Source organism: Fukomys damarensis, unplaced genomic scaffold (genome assembly GCF_012274545.1).
Source record: "Fukomys damarensis isolate Sample0158 unplaced genomic scaffold, DMR_v1.0_HiC HiC_scaffold_36, whole genome shotgun sequence".
NCBI classification, from domain to species: domain Eukaryota; kingdom Metazoa; phylum Chordata; class Mammalia; order Rodentia; family Bathyergidae; genus Fukomys; species Fukomys damarensis.
In genome coordinates, this window is record NW_022900948.1 from 36,561,882 (window position 1) to 36,579,483 (window position 17,602).

Genomic DNA, 17,602 nt, shown 5'->3' on the forward strand with positions numbered 1-17,602 from the left:
TGTAGCCCAGTGGTCTCGAACTAACAGCAATCCTCCTGCCTCAGCCTCCCGAGTGTTGGGATTACAGGTGTGCAACACCACGCCCAGCTTGGGAAAGGTTTTAAATGGTGCCAGACCTGCTTTGGTATTGACAACTCAGCTGGCTTCATTAGACCACTGTGGCCTGTCCTATTTGTCACTGTGCTCAGGGCAGCCCAGTAGCTCAGAGACTCTCCCACCTCAGAAGTAGCTCCAGAAGTTTCCCCTGTCTGCATTCAGCAAGGTGTCAGGAGATGTTACCGCGCCTACTCTGGAGGAGACCCCTCACCTTGCACTGACAGAGTTTGGGCATCTTGTACATATTGTTTATTTTGCCAATGGAGTGCCTTCAGTGTGAGCTTTGACATTAACAAAAACAAAGATAAAACAATAATAACAACAAAAATAGCCCTTAGTTCCTTGAAGTGGGAAATGCTAGTGTTACTGAATTTACAAGGCACACTGCAAAGCCTCAGATGGTTTCCTATAACTAGTAAAATATGAATTCTTCAAAAGAGGGTGCATTTCCATCCCTGAGCTACATTCAGCGTTTATCTGTATGCTTCCTTCTGGCTGTTCAGTGGAGGTGGTTAACCTATGTCTAAGAAACTGTAATGACATCCTGCCTTTGTCTTAGAAAATAAAACCAAACAAGCAACATGATGTATAGTGAGGTAGCGAAGGGATGTGTTTAGATCGGGAGAGAGCCTGGGAATTTGACCTCTGGTTCTGCCTTTGACTGGAATTGGAGAATTGCTCCACATTTCTGAGCCTTAAGTTCTGCATCTGAAAAATGGGGGTAATAACAATTTCCACACTTTGTGAGATTCCTGAGACATTAAATGAGGATATGTGTAAGACTGCTTTCGTAAGATCTAAAGGGCTACAAAATGCCCTAAAAATCAACCTCCTGGTTTGAATCCTCTTTTGTAAACTGTCTGAGGCTCAAGGAGAGGTGAAGTTGGAGCAAATATTTCTTGACTTCTACTCGTTTCTTTTTGCCAGGTTGCTGCACTGGGGCCTGCCTTCTGGTAGAGCAATTATTGGCAAAAGCAAGTGCCTGGGGAAATGAATATGTGCTGGGAGGGAAAGGAAGGGAGGAGAGCAGAGGGATCTCCAGCCGTGGGTATGAAGGGGGCATTGGAAGGGGAGGGGACAAAGACAAACTCTCCTACCTTCTCAGTGTGCCAGGGCTCTGAGGTTAGGCCTTCTCAGGTCAGAGTTCTTTATTGCTGCCTTTCCTCCTCTTTCAATTTGCCTGTCTTTGTGTGCTTGAAGCTGACCTAGCATAAAATAACATGCGTTTTAGAGCATTTTGAAAGCAGAATCAAGCTTTAATGATCCGTTTTCAGTACCTTGGTATTTTATTTCAAGCAAAGGCCATGTTTTTGTAAGATCCTCCATTTCAATGAGGCCATTCTTTTGGTCCCAGCAAACATTCCTGAGTGATAGATTTTTAGGAGGTGTTCCAGTTTATTGCTTCTAGTGTCCAGTAAACTTGGGAGGATCTGTCTTCATGTCCCCCCAAGGCCATGTTATTTCAGAAAGTTACAGCTCTTAAAATTGCCCCTTAAAAAAAGCAAGTGCCATTAATTTTAAGGAACGTGAGCTTTCCAAAGAAGTGCAGCTGTGAATGTTAAAAAAAAAAAAAAAAAAAAAAAAAAAAAAAAGAAAGAAAAAAGAGGAGTTCGTAAATGAAAACTACACACAACAAAACTTTTTTCAGGCATTTTTACAGCCATTTAAAAAGATGTCTTCAGTAAACTCATCTAATTTAGCTAAAAATGTTTGACACGACGGACACGTTGTGTCTGTAGGCCAATATTCAATCCAAGTTGAGGAATCCAGGGGGTAGATGTACCTACCAAGAGAAAATGGAAACACGAGATTTGTGATGATGGCTACACAGAGAGGGAAGCTGGGTCTGAAGTCCTCGGTAACAGCCCACTTGTAGCCGGATCCCCAGGGGCCCAGCTGCCAGCCACACTCTGCTGGATCAGCATGGGGAAGGGACCCCATCCTTAAAGGATTGTGGAGACGCCTGGACCTCCCATGACTCAAGGCAGGAACGACATCTACGTCAACGTCTGTTTTTCATAAACAGGTAACGAGGTGTATATTTAAACATTTTCTTATTTGCAAACAGAACAGCCTGAGAACACAGTGAGCGAGTGGAGTGGTGATTCGGGGAGCCTGAGCCAGTGCTCAGATTGACCCTCAGCCACAGTCATTTAGATGGCTTTTCCCTCAGGTAAGTCAGTCCTCTCAGCTGTCAGGGGGTTTTCAGCAGTTTTTTGTTGTAAACATATTATTTCATTTATGTTCATAATGTTTTGTTGGTTAACAGCAGGGTACATATGAGATACATAGGAATGAATTACACTCAGCTTTGGAGGGAAGATCAGAGACTCCAGAATACTGATGACTTACCTGAAGCTGAAATTGTGTTTTATCTGGAGCGCTTCTTTCCCCATAATTAAATAGTGCCTTCCTTTCACCAGATCAGCATTTGCACAGGTTACCCTTTTAATGAAGGTAATTTCAGAGCCTTTCTCAGCAGCAGCTTCCCCTGAGAGATATACAAGGAAGATGATCAAATGCACATTTTAATGTCACAAGATATCCAGTTCCCCGTGGCAGCAGGCTAGTGGCAGTATCCACACTGTTAAGACGTCAGGCTCTGCAGCCAGCCTGTCTGGGTTCAGCTCCACCTACGCCACTTCCTGATGTTCCACCTGTGTGGCTCTCTGTCTAAGAACTCAGTCCTCTTGTCTGAAAATGGGCACGATAATAAAATCTACCTGGTAGAACTGTTGTGAGATTAAATGGGTTAATATGTGACAATGCTTAGAATATAGCAAGAATCATATGTTTTTGTTATTACTCTTATGGATGAACAGTATTAATGTCTAGAGGTTATATAGCCAGATATAAAAATATTTGATAGCTGGAAACAGTCAACTTTGTAGATAAGTACAAGACATGGAAGACTTGGAAATTTTTAAGGAAAATAAGTTTTGGTTTCTCAAAGGACTCAAAAGCAGCCAAGAAGCTGATTCCTTTCCTGGAATATGTTCTTCCCCATGTTTTCCTGTTGAACTTTACCCATCTTTCAACCCACCTGTAATGCTGACAGTATTAAAACCTTCCCCGTTTACTCTTTGTCATAAGAGTAAGTGTGTATTCTACCACTGAGCTACACCCCTACCCTCCACTTTACTTTTTTTCTATCTGAATTCCAATGACAGTGTTTTGCCCACACTTCTGTCTTCTCGGGTAGACTAGAAACTTCTTGAGCCAGGAACAGTGTCAGGGCTGATGTCCAACAATGAAACTAGAACAGCCATTCTAATTGTTAAATCCTGAAAAACTTTTGAACTTGTGAGTAAGTAGTATGAAATAGTACCTGGGCGCACGGTAAACTTTCGTTAGTAACACAAACTATATGCCTCGTTCTGGCTGAATTTCTTAGGCTGCTCCTACAGCCACATCCCATCCACAGGCCCAACACTGTCTGCCATTTCAGCCCTTGTCACAGCAAGCAGTGTGGGTACCCAGAGCCTTGTTTTCCACTTTTTGTCCTACTGAGGATTGACCCCAAGGACTTTGCATTGAGCTACATCCCAAGCCCATTAAAAATTAAAAAAAAAATTTTTTTTTTGATTTTGAGGCAGGGTCTCACAAAATTGCTAAATTGCCCACGCTGGGTTTGAATTTGTGATTCTCCTGCCTCAGCTTTCCAGAGTGTTGGGATTACAGGTATGTGCAGCCTTATTTTTTTTCAAATTTTCCTTTTTTACTAGGACACACTTGCAATGCATAATGGATATATTCCTCCTGGGGAGTTGCTATGTATGTATAACACATTGTAATTCTTCTTTCCTCACCCACCTATCTCTCCCTCCCCCGCCTCCACTTCTTGGTCTTCCCTTTTGCAAAAGATCAGTCTTACTATTTTAAAAAATGTTTTTCTTGTTAGTAGAAAATTTTCAACCGTATTTAGAAAAAGAAGGCACAAAAACATTAACTCATTTTAGCAATCACAAATCACTTTTTCATCTACGTCTTCACCTGCTGGAAGTACCCGGCGCTGTAGGAGAAACACCAGTTTATCACAGTCCAGATACTACATAGCTTAACCTTGATTCTAAATAGTTTACTGTTGGTGTGCAGTACTTGTGTCAGTAGTATGTAGTGTTTTGATATTTATGTAAGTTCAAATGTAATAAGTATTGAAAATGAGCATCCAGAATTAGCGAGATTAAAATATGCAAAAATTGCTTAACAGTTCCTTTTAGGTATCGGTAAAAGCTAATCTTTTGAATCCATAGCATCTTGGGAGTCATCTGATATTGCACAAAATTTGGAATAGTCTGGAATGTCTTTTGATAGTATGAAGAAATAAAAGAGAGATGGTAAGAAACAGGAAGGTAGACTTTTGGGAGATGGGAAAAAAAGTGAACTGGGGAAGGGAAGAGAGAAAGATGTGAAAAGGAAGATGATGAAAATGATCAAAATTATATATATATATATAATTTATATACATGTGTATATAATATATATAATCTATATACATGTATATGTAATTTCTCCCACACAGATTTAATTATTATGTATCACAAATTATACTAATAAAATTATTAAATAATTGATACAAAGTAAAACAAACAGCTTGTATTTCTGAAATGAAAAGCACTTTATTACCTCAGTTAAAAAAAAAGAATGGCTTCTTATTGCTGATGTGGATTTTGAGAGCAAATGGTGCTGAACAGTTGGATGAGGGAGAGATGATAGTGCTCAATACTTACTGTTTCATCAGAATGACAATCAGAAATTCAAATAAAGTACATTTATGACTGCCAGTGAGGGACAAATAAAATAATACCACAGATCAATTTCACACAGTGAAATGTTTGAAATAGTAAAAGTAGGAAAAAACTTTTGGTCAGTGTTGATAAAGCAAATAGAAATTTGTAAAATATTATTAGAACTTTTAACCTCCTCTAGAGTATAGCTGATAATAATCAAATATTTTCAGACTTGAGATACTTGATAGAATTTCAAGAATAAAAATTTGATATATATTGCATTTTATATATAGTCTGCTTATTGCAGATAGCTACTAAAATGAGCAGAGAGCTCTTTGGAAGATATAAATAAGGCAGTAAGATAAATTTTAAGAAAAGTGTTTTAAGTAATTTCAAGTGAAAGTTGACTTTGAAGATGGCTTATAGTTCTTTGTTGATCCCAAGCTACTAGAAGGAAAAATGGAAAAAACATATCAGACTGTTTTGCTGAGGTCTGAGATAAAAGGAGTCAGTGAGAAGTATTTATACAAACTTTTAAAAAATTTTTAGACAATTTTTTTTGGGGGAGTACTGGGATCAAACTCTGGTCCTTGTGCTTGTAAGGCAGGCAGTAGAACCACTGAGCTTAATCTACAGCCCCTAAAAACCTTTATTTTATTTTTAATTAGTATATGTCTGTAGTACATAATGTTTACATTCCTTATATGGATTTGATATATGTACAAGATACATCTTAATTCCTTTTTCATCTTCTTTCTGTCCCCCTCTCCCTCCCTCCCTCCATCTCTCTTTTTTTGGTACCAGGGATGGAACTCAGGACCTTGTGCTTGCAAGACAGGTGTGGTGCCACTAAGCTAAATCCCGGGTCCTCCTCCTTCCATCTCTTGATCCCCTTCCCATTTGAGAAAGATTTATCTCTCTACTGCCTATTATCTATCTTTTACTTTGCTCTTTATTTATAATCTGGGTTTCTCAAGATATGTCTCCTTGAGTATAATAGAAACCTTATGAAAGCAGAAACCTGACTGTTTTATTCTAGTTATGGCCTCTGTGTCTAATATAATGCTGGACACATGGTATTAAATATTTGTTGAATGAAAGAATGAAAGAATCCTTACCCGCTTTATAGATATCCAGAAGAGTTGCGGTATACTTAACAAAAGCATTTTCCTCCGTGATGGATGTGATGCTAACTTTATAAGCTGGTAACAAAACAAAACAGGACAAAAGCTAAACAATTTAGTCTGAAGACCACTAATGCCAGGTCCAGTAAAAGCCATAATTTGTCAAATAGGTGAGAACGGAAGCATGGCTATTTTGGTCACCCAAAAGTTTGGTCTCCCTGAAGTTGATCTTATTTCTTCCAAGGATCCTCCCCAGATCCCTTCAATCAAGCTGCTACAATCTTTAGCCCTGGCTAAAAAACAGGCTGGTTAGGATAACAGTCATATTAAATAACAGATGCACATGAAATACACAAACAAGATCAACTTGTGTCAGAGGCAAAATTCAGATGCAAATCCTTTAGGGATTGGTGGCGTCATGCCCGTGAGGACCCCTTGAAGAGCCGCTCCTTCCCTCCCTGGCCACAGAGGGAAGCCTTATCTATCGATCCATGTGAGCCACTGTGTTTCCACGCTTTGCTTCCTTGTATAGTTCCACTGCTTGTGATGGTTTTTTTTGTTGTTGTTGTTTGTTTGTTTGTGGTACCAGGGGTTGAACTCGGGCCCTTGAGATTTCAAGACAGGTGGGAGAACCAGTGAGCCAAATCCCCGGCCCCATTTGGGTTTTAATAGGATTCTATTTTCTCACTTCTTCTTGCCTAGATTGGCAAGAATCTGATGTGAACCTTCCTCAATCCTGTTTTTAAAGATTCAGGCATCAGTGTTTGACACATGGTATATTTGACTTCGGTTCTAGAATAATCAGCTTGAAGAGAACTGTCCCTTCTGTTTGTCCTTATGAAAAACTCTTTATTTTTCTCTTGGTAGGCTGGAAATGAAAGCCCTAAAATGTCTGTCCATTTTTGAGATCCTTCCAGTCTGTGAGCTTATCCCAGCTGTAGATAAATGATCGATAAAGAGGTGAATTCACCATGGCAGATCACATGGTATGTAAATTAGTGGCTTAAAATACATGAAATATTTTTTGAATTTTAGATTTACAAGTTTCTGTGGTAGACATGGGCAGTGTACCTGTTATAGGTGAATGTTGACAGGGAACTATTTTATTTTGTTTTCATTATATTATTCCAGTGACAGCTAACAGTTTCTGGAACAAGCCAGCTAAATGTTTTCTGGAAAGTAACACAATAAATTAATGTTACCTTTATTCTCTGTGATAAGATAGATTTCTGATATTTCAGAGTTAAAATACTTCTAAGATGAAGGGAAGAAAATTCAGTGAAATTTTTGTTTCCTTGCTAAAACAATAGAGTACTCACTTCAGGTCTTGACGTATGTACCAGGGATTGAACTTGGGTCCTTGCGCTTGCGAGGCAGGCGGTGGCACCACTGAGCTAAATCCTCAGCCCCTTAATATGTTTTTTAAAACTGTAGGGGTTCTTGGCTGAGACAGGCAGCTTTAAAAGCTTTTTTTAAAAAAAATCAAGATAAATTACACAATACAGATTTATCCTGATGGGTGTATTTCCACTGAAGGACTTCGGTAGTCTATGATGGAATTCGTACTGAAGACTAGGATGCATGCTAGTTCAGCTGTTTACTTCCTGCATGGCCTTGAGCAAATTAATCTCTCAAAACCTCAGTTTCTTCCCTGGTAAAATAGTAATAAAGCTCTGTTGCCTCTAAGGGTTCTTCTGGACCCCAGTGAAAAACTATATATAAAATTAGTTTGTAAATACAAAGTGCCAAACCAGCTATTATTTTTATTTATATGTAATACCCTTTTAGTCTTCAAAGATAAAGGATTTGAGAGAATTCACAGTATGATCTTCCACCTCGTATGGATGTGTGAGTGTGTGTGTGTGTGTGTGTGTGTGTGTGTATGTATCTCCGCTTTTCTCTTATTCTCTTTCTCAAAATAAAACAGCCAGAAATAAACATGGGAAATGAAGGATAGAGAAGAGAGAGCTAATTCTATCAGGAATGCGAGAACAGGCTATAAATGTACTTGTGCGCTGATTTAGCTCTGAGCTCTGGACAGCCAGGAGGATATCCTTCTTTTGAAGTGGAGAAAGTCTTAAATTCAGGTGAAAACTAAGCACATATTAAAAATTATTTACTTTTATCTTGATATTTTGAAAGAACTGAGCCGGCAAAATCTCACTTGTTTCTGCCTTTGCTCTTATCAGCTGGAAGAATACAAAACTGAAATCTTATACGTATGTCTGTAGCTTCTCCAAAGTTCCCTTTGAATATGTTTTAGTGCCTGCAATTCAAACACGTTAAAGTATCTTGGCTGGGTATGCATGTCAGTTCTATTATTTTTCATGAAAATCACATATCCTTACAGAACAATAACTAACTTTTCACCTTCATGCTCAAAATCGATGACATTTTCCTTCAAGGGAAAAAATTGAATGCTATATTAATATAATCACTAGGTAAAGTTTATGATCTTTTTAATTGATCATGTATTCATAAAATTTCACATTTAAAGGAATGCTATTAAACTTTTGAACTTACCATATGCAATTTCTGGTTTACATGCTGTTTCTTTCCTACTGTCTGCAGAGATTGTCACATCCAATTCTTGCTCCATTTGCCCACAGTCGGCTGGATTATATAAAAAAAGAGAATAATTAGATTAATATAAAGAAGAAAGCATTATTTTGGGGAGTAAACATAGTTTCTTGTGAGCCCTGAAACAATCCAGTATAATCTTATAAATGCCAGAATCCTAAGACCTATTTTCTTGAAGCATTTATATAAAGCAAAACATTATTTAAAGCAAAAGCAAAACCAAACAGAAACGAAATTGTGACTTATTCTTATAATGGACATTCACTGACATTCAACTCTTTAGAAATGTACATGTTTCTCTTAAAGAAAGGGGAAAATTTTCCATTTTGAATATACTCAAAATCCTTTGACTGATTAATAGCTATAAGGTAGTATAATAAATACCTATGCAATGTGTGAATATTAAGGATTTTGAAAATGAAACCAAAACCAACTCAGAGCCTCATGGCACCAACTGATAAGTGGTGAATTCTGGATCTTTTCCTTCATCAAAAAGACTGTCTTTGATTTACAAAAGACTGAATGGACTAGACAATAAGAGAACGCCATTAACTGGATGGTATAAAGGGAGAAAAAGAGGAACTAATGGTTTAGTTCCCAGTCTCTTCTCTTGGGTTGTAGATTTATGTTACAAATATTGGGTAAAAGTAGAAATTCCACACCATGAAACCCTAAGGGTAGAGGGTAGTCAACAACCATCTGGATGGTGTTTCTTTGCTCCTGTATAGTTTTCCAGTAGGTTGTGCAAGCACCATGGAAAAGTTGCTTTACAATGCTCATTCATCTTCAATCAGCTGAGATTTATTTCTGCTTCTGAGAAACGATACTTTTGCCAAACAGCTTCTTCCTGGCTGCATTACATAAGCGTGCACCCTATGAATGTCAGGTGAAGTTTACCTTCTACACACTTGCATGTTGCTCCTTCACAGACTTTCTGAAGTTTGGTGTCAGAAGTGCTATAAAACATGGTACACTGTTTATCTGTGGCAAAAAGAGTGTGGTTACAAGAAGTGGCTTGATTGATGCACAACACATGTACTGACGAGTGTGTCTCTCACAAGGAACTTCAGAGATTGCCTATTCCAAACACTTCTTTTTATGGCTAAGGCCAAGAGTGGTTAAATTATGAATTGGCTGTTCCAGAGAAGACCCCTGTACTGTCAGAGAGATCTCCCCTTATTAGCTAAGTTCCGTGCTTGAAATTTTACTGTTCAATATTTATTTCTTAGGAAATGAAAGTTATTTGATGTTATTTGAATTAGATGAAAATAGCTACACGAAAATCAACTGAAAGAACTGTAATTATTTAGGCTTGGTGTCAGAGCTTGGTTCACTTTAAGAATTTTCTAGCAAATAGAATTGCCCAAAGTCGAATTACCTATTTTGTAAATCTGTCTCCAATCACTTAACATTTCTTGGAGGCGTCTGAGTAGTCAAATGTGAGATCATTCATTCAACAAATATCTATTGTGCACACACAATACATTGACTATACATTATGAACTTGACATTACGCCAGCTATGCTAGGACATTAGGGACACAAAGATGAAAATATTTTGTCTGGGTTGGTAAGAAAGATATGTAATACCATATAATATCAAACAATTTCAATACAGTGTGGCGATCGTTATAATATGGCTTTCTGCAAGTTGCAATGAGAATACAGATGGGTAGAAGTTGCTCTAGAAGGATTAATGAAATGGAAAAGTAAGAGTAAATGGGCTTCTCTTAAGGGAGAGATGCAGTGAATAGTGCCAATGAATACCATGGATAAGTTTGAGGCAAAGAATTTTAAAGGTGAGGGCAACATACTCCAGTTGTTTTTTTAAAATGAAGAAACAGGACAGCGATGTGAAACGATTTTCTCATTATCATGAAGTAGTTTGAATACAGTAGTTAAGAAAGCTTGCATGCAATAGTTTGAATGTTCAGGTTGAGAAATTTATGCAGTAGGTGTTAAGAGAAGCCTTGTACAATTTATAGGCCTTTAGTGAATTTCTAAATGTTACATAATCTGAAGAAATTTTACAGTAGAGTTGATTACCTGGTCTGTGATATTCATATACTGTGAAAGTAGCAGGATTCAGAAGTCCAACTTGAAAAAGTTCAAATATCCGGAATCGGACACAAAGGAAATCAGTGGAGGGAATCTGTTTGACAAATTCAGGAATTTAAGAAAATTACGAGGAAGAAGATATTTGCAATAGGTTAGCCTTAAATTTTGAACAGGGATAGTAAGGGGGAAATAGCAGAGGGTGACGCTTACTGAATTCAGTTGCAAAATAACATGCCCATCTTTGACTTGGTAATCAGTTAATAGTCGATCCACTCCTTCCACAAGCTAAGGAAGGAAACAGAAAAAAAGCCTGAATTTAATTTCATCATCTTAATGCTTAATTGCATTCATCTGTTGATGGACCGTTAAACCACAGGCATGTGATCCACTATTTAGAGAAGTTGAAGAGCAGTTCTTAAAAAGTTTGAACACGTTTGCACAAGCACTCACATTTTTTGGACCATGATATACTCCCGATTCACTATTAGAAACCAACACTTAGGTAGACTGTTGTTTTGGAAAGAATGTTTTAGGTAACTGTATAAAGGTGACACAAAAATGAGAGACTATATGTTGTCTATAAAGGAATGCAGAAAAGATATCCCAAGCATTTACAATGTGTAAAAGAAAACACTTGCAGCTCGTAAGTCTTCTTGGTTTGCACTGATTCCAGTAGGCAGAGAGATATCCATCACTGCATGGGAGGACCCAGATGATGATTCCTCTTTTCTGGGCTTGTAGCTAAAACAGATAAGAGATTTGGAAATAGAATAAATATATGCACCAGATTCTTTTAAAAAGGACCCTATTCATTAGCAGGCTTTGCTTTTTGAATGTGGGTCTCCATTTATTTGGTCCTTTGTAACACAGGGGTCAGACTCTGAATTTTAGAGTTGCAGGAGATCTTTGAGTGATTTTAACTCTTTACTCAACTTGACCAATAATTTCAGTGGACATTTGTGTGCTCATTCTGGAGCACAGAAGTCATGTACTCCAAGTGAACTAGATGTGGAGACTGAGGAAAGATGAAAGGTACTCATTCAGGGTTACGGGGCCAGTACAAGGACAATTGCATACAAAGCCAAGATTCTTGATTATCTCTCTAGTTCTTTTTGCAATGGACTACATTCAAAGTTAAAATTAGTTGTGAAAGGCTGATCTCCTTGTTTCCTGATAAAAAGTAAAAAAATTAGTTGTATATTGCAAGGAGACTTAATCATGTCCTGGAACAGACTGGAGGAAAATATGTTAGCAGTTATGTTTTCTGAATGGTGAGATTATATGTAATTATACATTTTCCTTCCCATGTTTTTCTCTATTTTCCTTATTAGATACTTCCTTTTAAAAAAGAATGTTTCCAGGACCGCCTCTTATTTAGGAATCATGGTAGTAGTAAGTTAAGGAGAAACACAAAAGTGATAAAAATGGGAGGTTTTGTTTTGTTTTATAAGAAAGAAAGGAATACTGAAAGGAGGATTTAGGAAATGCGTTGTATCCCAGTCCTGCTGAAGATTTCCACAAATCATTTCTCCTGTCTCAGCTGATTTGTACAACCAATACAAACTTGTGTCTTAAACTTATCTTTATGGTTCTAAGAGTTTGGCTTTGAGTGGCAGAGGTGTGGGGCTCAGGACAGGTTGGGGTCAGGGGCAGAGAGAGCATGCTCTGCACAAGCTGACCTTCAGGCTGGAAAGGCAGCTGTATACTGGAGGCTGGAGCTTGAAGAACAGTCAGGGTGAAAATAAGAAACTGAGAAGACAGCTTCATAAAGGAGGAAATGAATTAATCCCTTTCAGTGGAATAACTATTAGTGAAATGAGAGATACATGAGGTAGTGAGATGTCAGGGCATATATTTTCTCAATTATACCTTATAGAGCATATATAAAACAGTCCCCGATAGAAGTTTCAGCTATAATATTTACCACATAATTAAAAATATTGAACATCTCTAACGTATAAGGATGTAATCCCATTTTCCACCAAGTACACCATTTAGGCCAGAATATAAAACATCTCTGAACTATACTGTGACATCTCAGCATCTCCTTAATTGGATGGGTAGAAGCAAAGAACTCTTGCTCACAGATGCAAATACTCCTTCAACGGGATGGAAAAGGGCCTCCAGGGTGGAGTGTCTATGAAAAGGTTGCTGGAGCCTTGATGACTGGTTGCCGTGGAGACCATTTCAACCAAGGAACAGAAATTTCAAGAAGCCCTTTGCCTGCTGCCAAAACCAGCAATCTTCCCCAAAGGCATTTTGTTGCAAGAGAAATTAAATCTTTTTTTTTCTTTTCTTTTTTTATGAATACCACAGAGAGGCTGTAAAAAGCTAGATATATGAAAGAGAACCTCCAAACACTGAAAGTGTGTGCTGGTATTTTTTAATCAGGAGAGAGAATATTTGAAGGCAAAGAATTTCTTACATGAACAAGGACTACACAGTTACATTTGGAATTTACCCAGACTAACTTCATTGTCCCAGTGCCAAATGCATATTCCACCCGCCTTTCTTGAACGTTCTGTCTCCAATTTGTAAAAACCAAAGGACAGAATATTCAGTATCACACTTTTACTTGTTTTCTTTTGTGTACTGACAATGTGGAATTAGGCTTCCTGTCAATGAAGCCCGTAGAATGAGTTTTTGGTAACTGCCTTTTTATATATAGTAGAGAGACAGTAGAGAGACAGACACTTGGAACTGGCAGAAACTCTGAGAGAGATAGCCCAGTATCCTTGCTTTATGGCAATGTCTGGAGAAGCAGGCTTATTTGCCGGAGGTCACTTGAGTACTTCCTGGCAGAAGACGCCCAAAGGTGGCCCACTCCATCATCACAGGGTCCTGCATGCCAACTCTAGATGCTTCCCTGTGGAGTCTCATGTGTCGGTTCTACCTCTGCTCGGAAGTTGGCTCACACCTCCCGGTGACTGCTGTTAGGGGTTTAAAGGTAACTGTGATCGTGCCCCTAGAGGCACTCAGGAGTAGAAATGGTAGGAGGAAGGAAGCTGCTAGGAAAGAGTTAGGAAGTGAGGAAAGGTGTTTGAGAAGGAACAGAGAGCAGAGATGGGCCAAGGCGGGAAGCAGGAAATGCTGAAAGGATGGAATGCTGCCAAGGAAGCGAGCAGGTCGGGATAGTTGAAAGAATCTGAAGAAGAGCAGTGGTATAAAATCACAAGGCTGAGGATCAGCAAGGAGGGAGGCAGTAAAAATTTATTACTTTGTGGGATTGATGGTGTTGGGTTATTCTGGATTGAAACAGCTGGCTGGGATACTAGATTGGGCATCAGGGATTAGGGATTTGAACGCTTGGTTCTGCCTCTATCTCTATGAAAGCTTGGCAGGTTACTTTCTCCTTTTGAGTCTCATTTTCTTTATTTCTAAAATAGGAGGATTTTTGTATCATCCCCAAAGTTCTCTTCTGCTCTAAGCTATTACCCAACCCTACTAAAATTTCAAGTTATCCATACTAAGTGCCTTAGTAGTATGTTCAGTTGTAAAGAAAAATAGAAAAAGAGGCCGGGGATTTGGCTCAGTGGTTCCGCTCCTGCCTTGCAAGTGCAAGGACCCGGAGTTCTATCCCTGGTACCAAAAAAAAGAGAAAAAGATCATTCACAGGAACTGCTGGTATTAACAATAGGAAGAGTTAAGAAGCCAGAGCACAGTAGGAAGGATTGAGGCCAATGGAAAGAGGAGAGAAGACAGCTGTGTTCAAGTTCTGACTTTGCCACTAACTGATTAACTTTTTGTGATCACTTATGCAAAAAATATATGCATATTTTCAAAACAAGTGTACACTTTCACAAGCACTTTGGGATGGTGGCTGTGATAAGCAGACTAATAGCCTAATAATACACTACAGGACATGGATGTCCATGTCCTAATCAGTAGAACCTATAACTGTTACCTAATGTGGCAAAAGGGGCTTTATAGATTAAGGATCTAAAATTATTGTAGATTATCTGGGTGGGTCCAGTAGAATCACAAGGGTCTTTATAGAAGAGAATGGGAGAAGAATGTAATAATGGAAACAATTCAGAGTCAGGAAATGACTAGAAAACTCTGCAGAGCTAGCATTGAAGATAGAGGAAGAGATTGGAAGCCAAAGGACATAGGCAGACTAGAATCTGGAAAAGACAAAGAAATGGATTCACTTCTAGAGTTTCTAGAAGAAATCCAGCTCCAGCAACTCCTTGATTTATAACTTCGGACCTTCAGAATCCTAAGAGAATAAATTTGTATGACGTTTGCCATAATTGTTACCTTATGGCAATAGGAAATGACACGGGCCAAATTAGGCCTCTGTATTTAATTAGTTAGATTCTTAACCTTGGCTACAGCAGAATGACCTTCGGGGGTGTGGTCTGAGATGCACCATTTCTGAGAGATTTGACAGCCATGTGCAGCCTGAGCTGAGAATGGCTGAGAATTTTGCTGGTCGAAGGCGATTTTTCTAAGAGAGGGATTATAGGCGAATCTTTTTCATTTTCTTCTACAACATTTAGAACACATCTCTACCCTTCTGAAAGATTAAAAACAACAACAACAAAAAGAAACTACTGCCATACTGTTTGAATCAGAAGACAAAAACAAGAGAATACTGTATTGTATGTGAGCAAAATCAAAGCAGGTATTTAAGAATACTGGCTGTGTTGCATTTAAAAACTGAACACTTTTGTATCTTCAGGACATCTTAAATTCAAAAAGATACAAAGAAATATTATGGCAGTATTAAAATATTGAAATCCACACTCCACTTTGTGCAAATGGCTCACCTGGCACATGCTGTTATGCGCTTGTATCCTGAGTCACTGAAGCCACTGTATCTGGATGCTAGGAAACAAATAAACAGGAAGACGTAAACTGTTTTTAGTTGTTTTGGAACTTATCAGAATAGATCATTCATGAGAAAGTCTGAGCACACTTAAAAACGAGTTGTGGTTTGAAAACTGGCACTTGTGGTGATTTTAATAGAAATTCACGGCCACCTACAACACCAGGAAGACTTCAGATAACTAGAACAGTTCTCTGCTGTCAAAGGATTTATACTTTCAGGAAGAAAATTGTTTAGTATAAGATACTGGCAGTGTGTTTGGGGGATGTTGGAGCGAGGAGCAGCAGATGCCTGCATTTGCTGGTATTTGGAAGTTTCCTGCAGGAATGGGCCACGCAGACACAGATGAAGCCAGCAGAATAGAGGCCATTGCATGCATTCTGCCCTGGGGCCAAGGTTGGAGGAAGAGGACTAGGGACTGCAAGTGGACTTGCTTTGGACAGGGAAGTGAGATCCAACCTACAGAGGCATGGGAAGCCCACAGACTTTTTTAAAAAGGTGGAGGCATCACATATCTTGATGGGAAGACCACCAAGATAAAATAGAGGCAGAGAAATGTGCACTTGCTGGACCCTGTGGAGGGCAGAAAGGCTCAGGATGGAAAACTAGCAGGGTTAAAAGAAAATTGAGGGTCCTGGAATGAAATACCGATGCAAATACAATGGACATTCAAAGGAATCAGACCCTTTTTGTGGCCTAATTTACAACCTATTACGTTCTTTAAAAGTAATATAATCAAAACATCTTCCTCATAGTGAATATAGTTAGCTAGTTATTAAATGATTTAGCATTAGTTTCTATTATTAAAGAGTTGCATGCATTATAATAAATGGCAGAAATGTTCACTTGGATGTCAACCTGCTTGAGAGTTGGATTAAGATATTTTATTTTTTTTGAACAAGCACATTTTCCCTACTAAAGGAAGCTCTCTGTGCGACATTACCTTTAAGCCCAAATTACAGTATAAATCATGCTGTTTTACCTTCAATGTCCTGGGTATCAATTTTCAAATAAAAGCTGCAAACTTCCTCCGAGGTACTGGTTTTATGAACTACAGTTTTTACCTACATTGGGGTATGGAAACAAGAAGATTCTGTTTAAAACAGGAAAATGAAAAAGGTATTATGGCAGTACTGCTACTGCAGATGGGATGCTTGAAGTATCATTTTCAGCACCCAGGAGGAGTGGTATATGCAAATACTTATTTTCCCAGCAGCTGGACTTTCAGTTCACCCCACAATCTGAAACCAAGCTGAGAAGCAAAAAAATGGCCTCAGGCCATCAGTCAAATCTGAACACCCTAGTCTACAGGAAAGATCCCAAGTTCTCGTCCCTGATTCTGCGCACTTCAAATTTACACAAAACACTAAAAGGCTAGGAAGTGTGATTTTATCCCAGACTACACACTGTCAAGGTAAATAACAAATCATGGGTGTGTTTGGGCGGCCAAAGGAGTTGGCAGCAGTGTCACAGAAGCGGAAAGTCTGTTCTCCCTCATGCAGTCTCTTACATACAGTCCTGGAAGGAATGAGTGTACTAAAGACAAGCACAATTTAAGCCACCAATAAAACGTTAATTTCTGCTCAGAATACAGTTTAAGACAGCACAGCCATTCATAAAGTGTTTAGAAAAACTTCTAACTGCTAATTGGCTAAGATGAAAGACATTTGAATCTTTACATATAACACATTAATCTTCAAAGACACTGGGCTAAATGAGATGTGACTATGTCACTAACCACAGAAAATACACACATGCATATATAATGTACGCATGTACGCATATATAATAAAAATACATAACTATATACAGACATGTACCATGTAATCACAGGGACAAGTTCCGAAAAATTGGTCATTAGGCGATTTCAACAGTGTGCAAACACTATAGGGTATATTTACAAAAACTAAGAAATTATGGTGTCACTTGTGACACCATTGTGTATGAGGCCACCTTTGACAGCAATATCAATATGCAGTGCATGACTATATATAACTGTATACTATATAATTTCTACAAATATACAGAAGATATCCTCTTATGTATATATGCAGATTAACATAGCCCTTAGCAAAAACATTTGTGAGAACAGCTGTCTAAGATGGCCAGAAAGAATTTCGAATCCTACTTTAGTCATGGTTATCCAAGCTCAGATGTCTGTGCTTTTGTGGCAAAGTCCTTAAC

The 17,602-nt window shown here is 38.5% G+C and overlaps 1 protein-coding gene across 1 annotated transcript in view; it reads right to left on the reverse strand.

Annotated features, from left to right (window-relative positions):
* Positions 1 to 1,331: 1,331 nt before the first annotated feature.
* C5 (complement C5) overlaps positions 1,332 to 17,602 on the reverse strand; it is an 84,537-nt gene continuing 68,266 nt past the window's right edge. Inside the window, exons 31-40 of the mRNA XM_010602980.2 lie at positions 16,401 to 16,482; positions 15,360 to 15,417; positions 11,226 to 11,328; positions 10,798 to 10,872; positions 10,576 to 10,681; positions 9,428 to 9,511; positions 8,474 to 8,563; positions 5,945 to 6,028; positions 2,449 to 2,587; positions 1,332 to 1,879 (exon numbers count right to left, since the gene is read on the reverse strand). Of these exons, the coding sequence (XP_010601282.1) occupies positions 1,741 to 1,879; positions 2,449 to 2,587; positions 5,945 to 6,028; positions 8,474 to 8,563; positions 9,428 to 9,511; positions 10,576 to 10,681; positions 10,798 to 10,872; positions 11,226 to 11,328; positions 15,360 to 15,417; positions 16,401 to 16,482 (960 nt within the window). The 3' untranslated portion in view covers positions 1,332 to 1,740. The remainder of the gene's footprint in view (positions 1,880 to 2,448; positions 2,588 to 5,944; positions 6,029 to 8,473; positions 8,564 to 9,427; positions 9,512 to 10,575; positions 10,682 to 10,797; positions 10,873 to 11,225; positions 11,329 to 15,359; positions 15,418 to 16,400; positions 16,483 to 17,602) is intronic.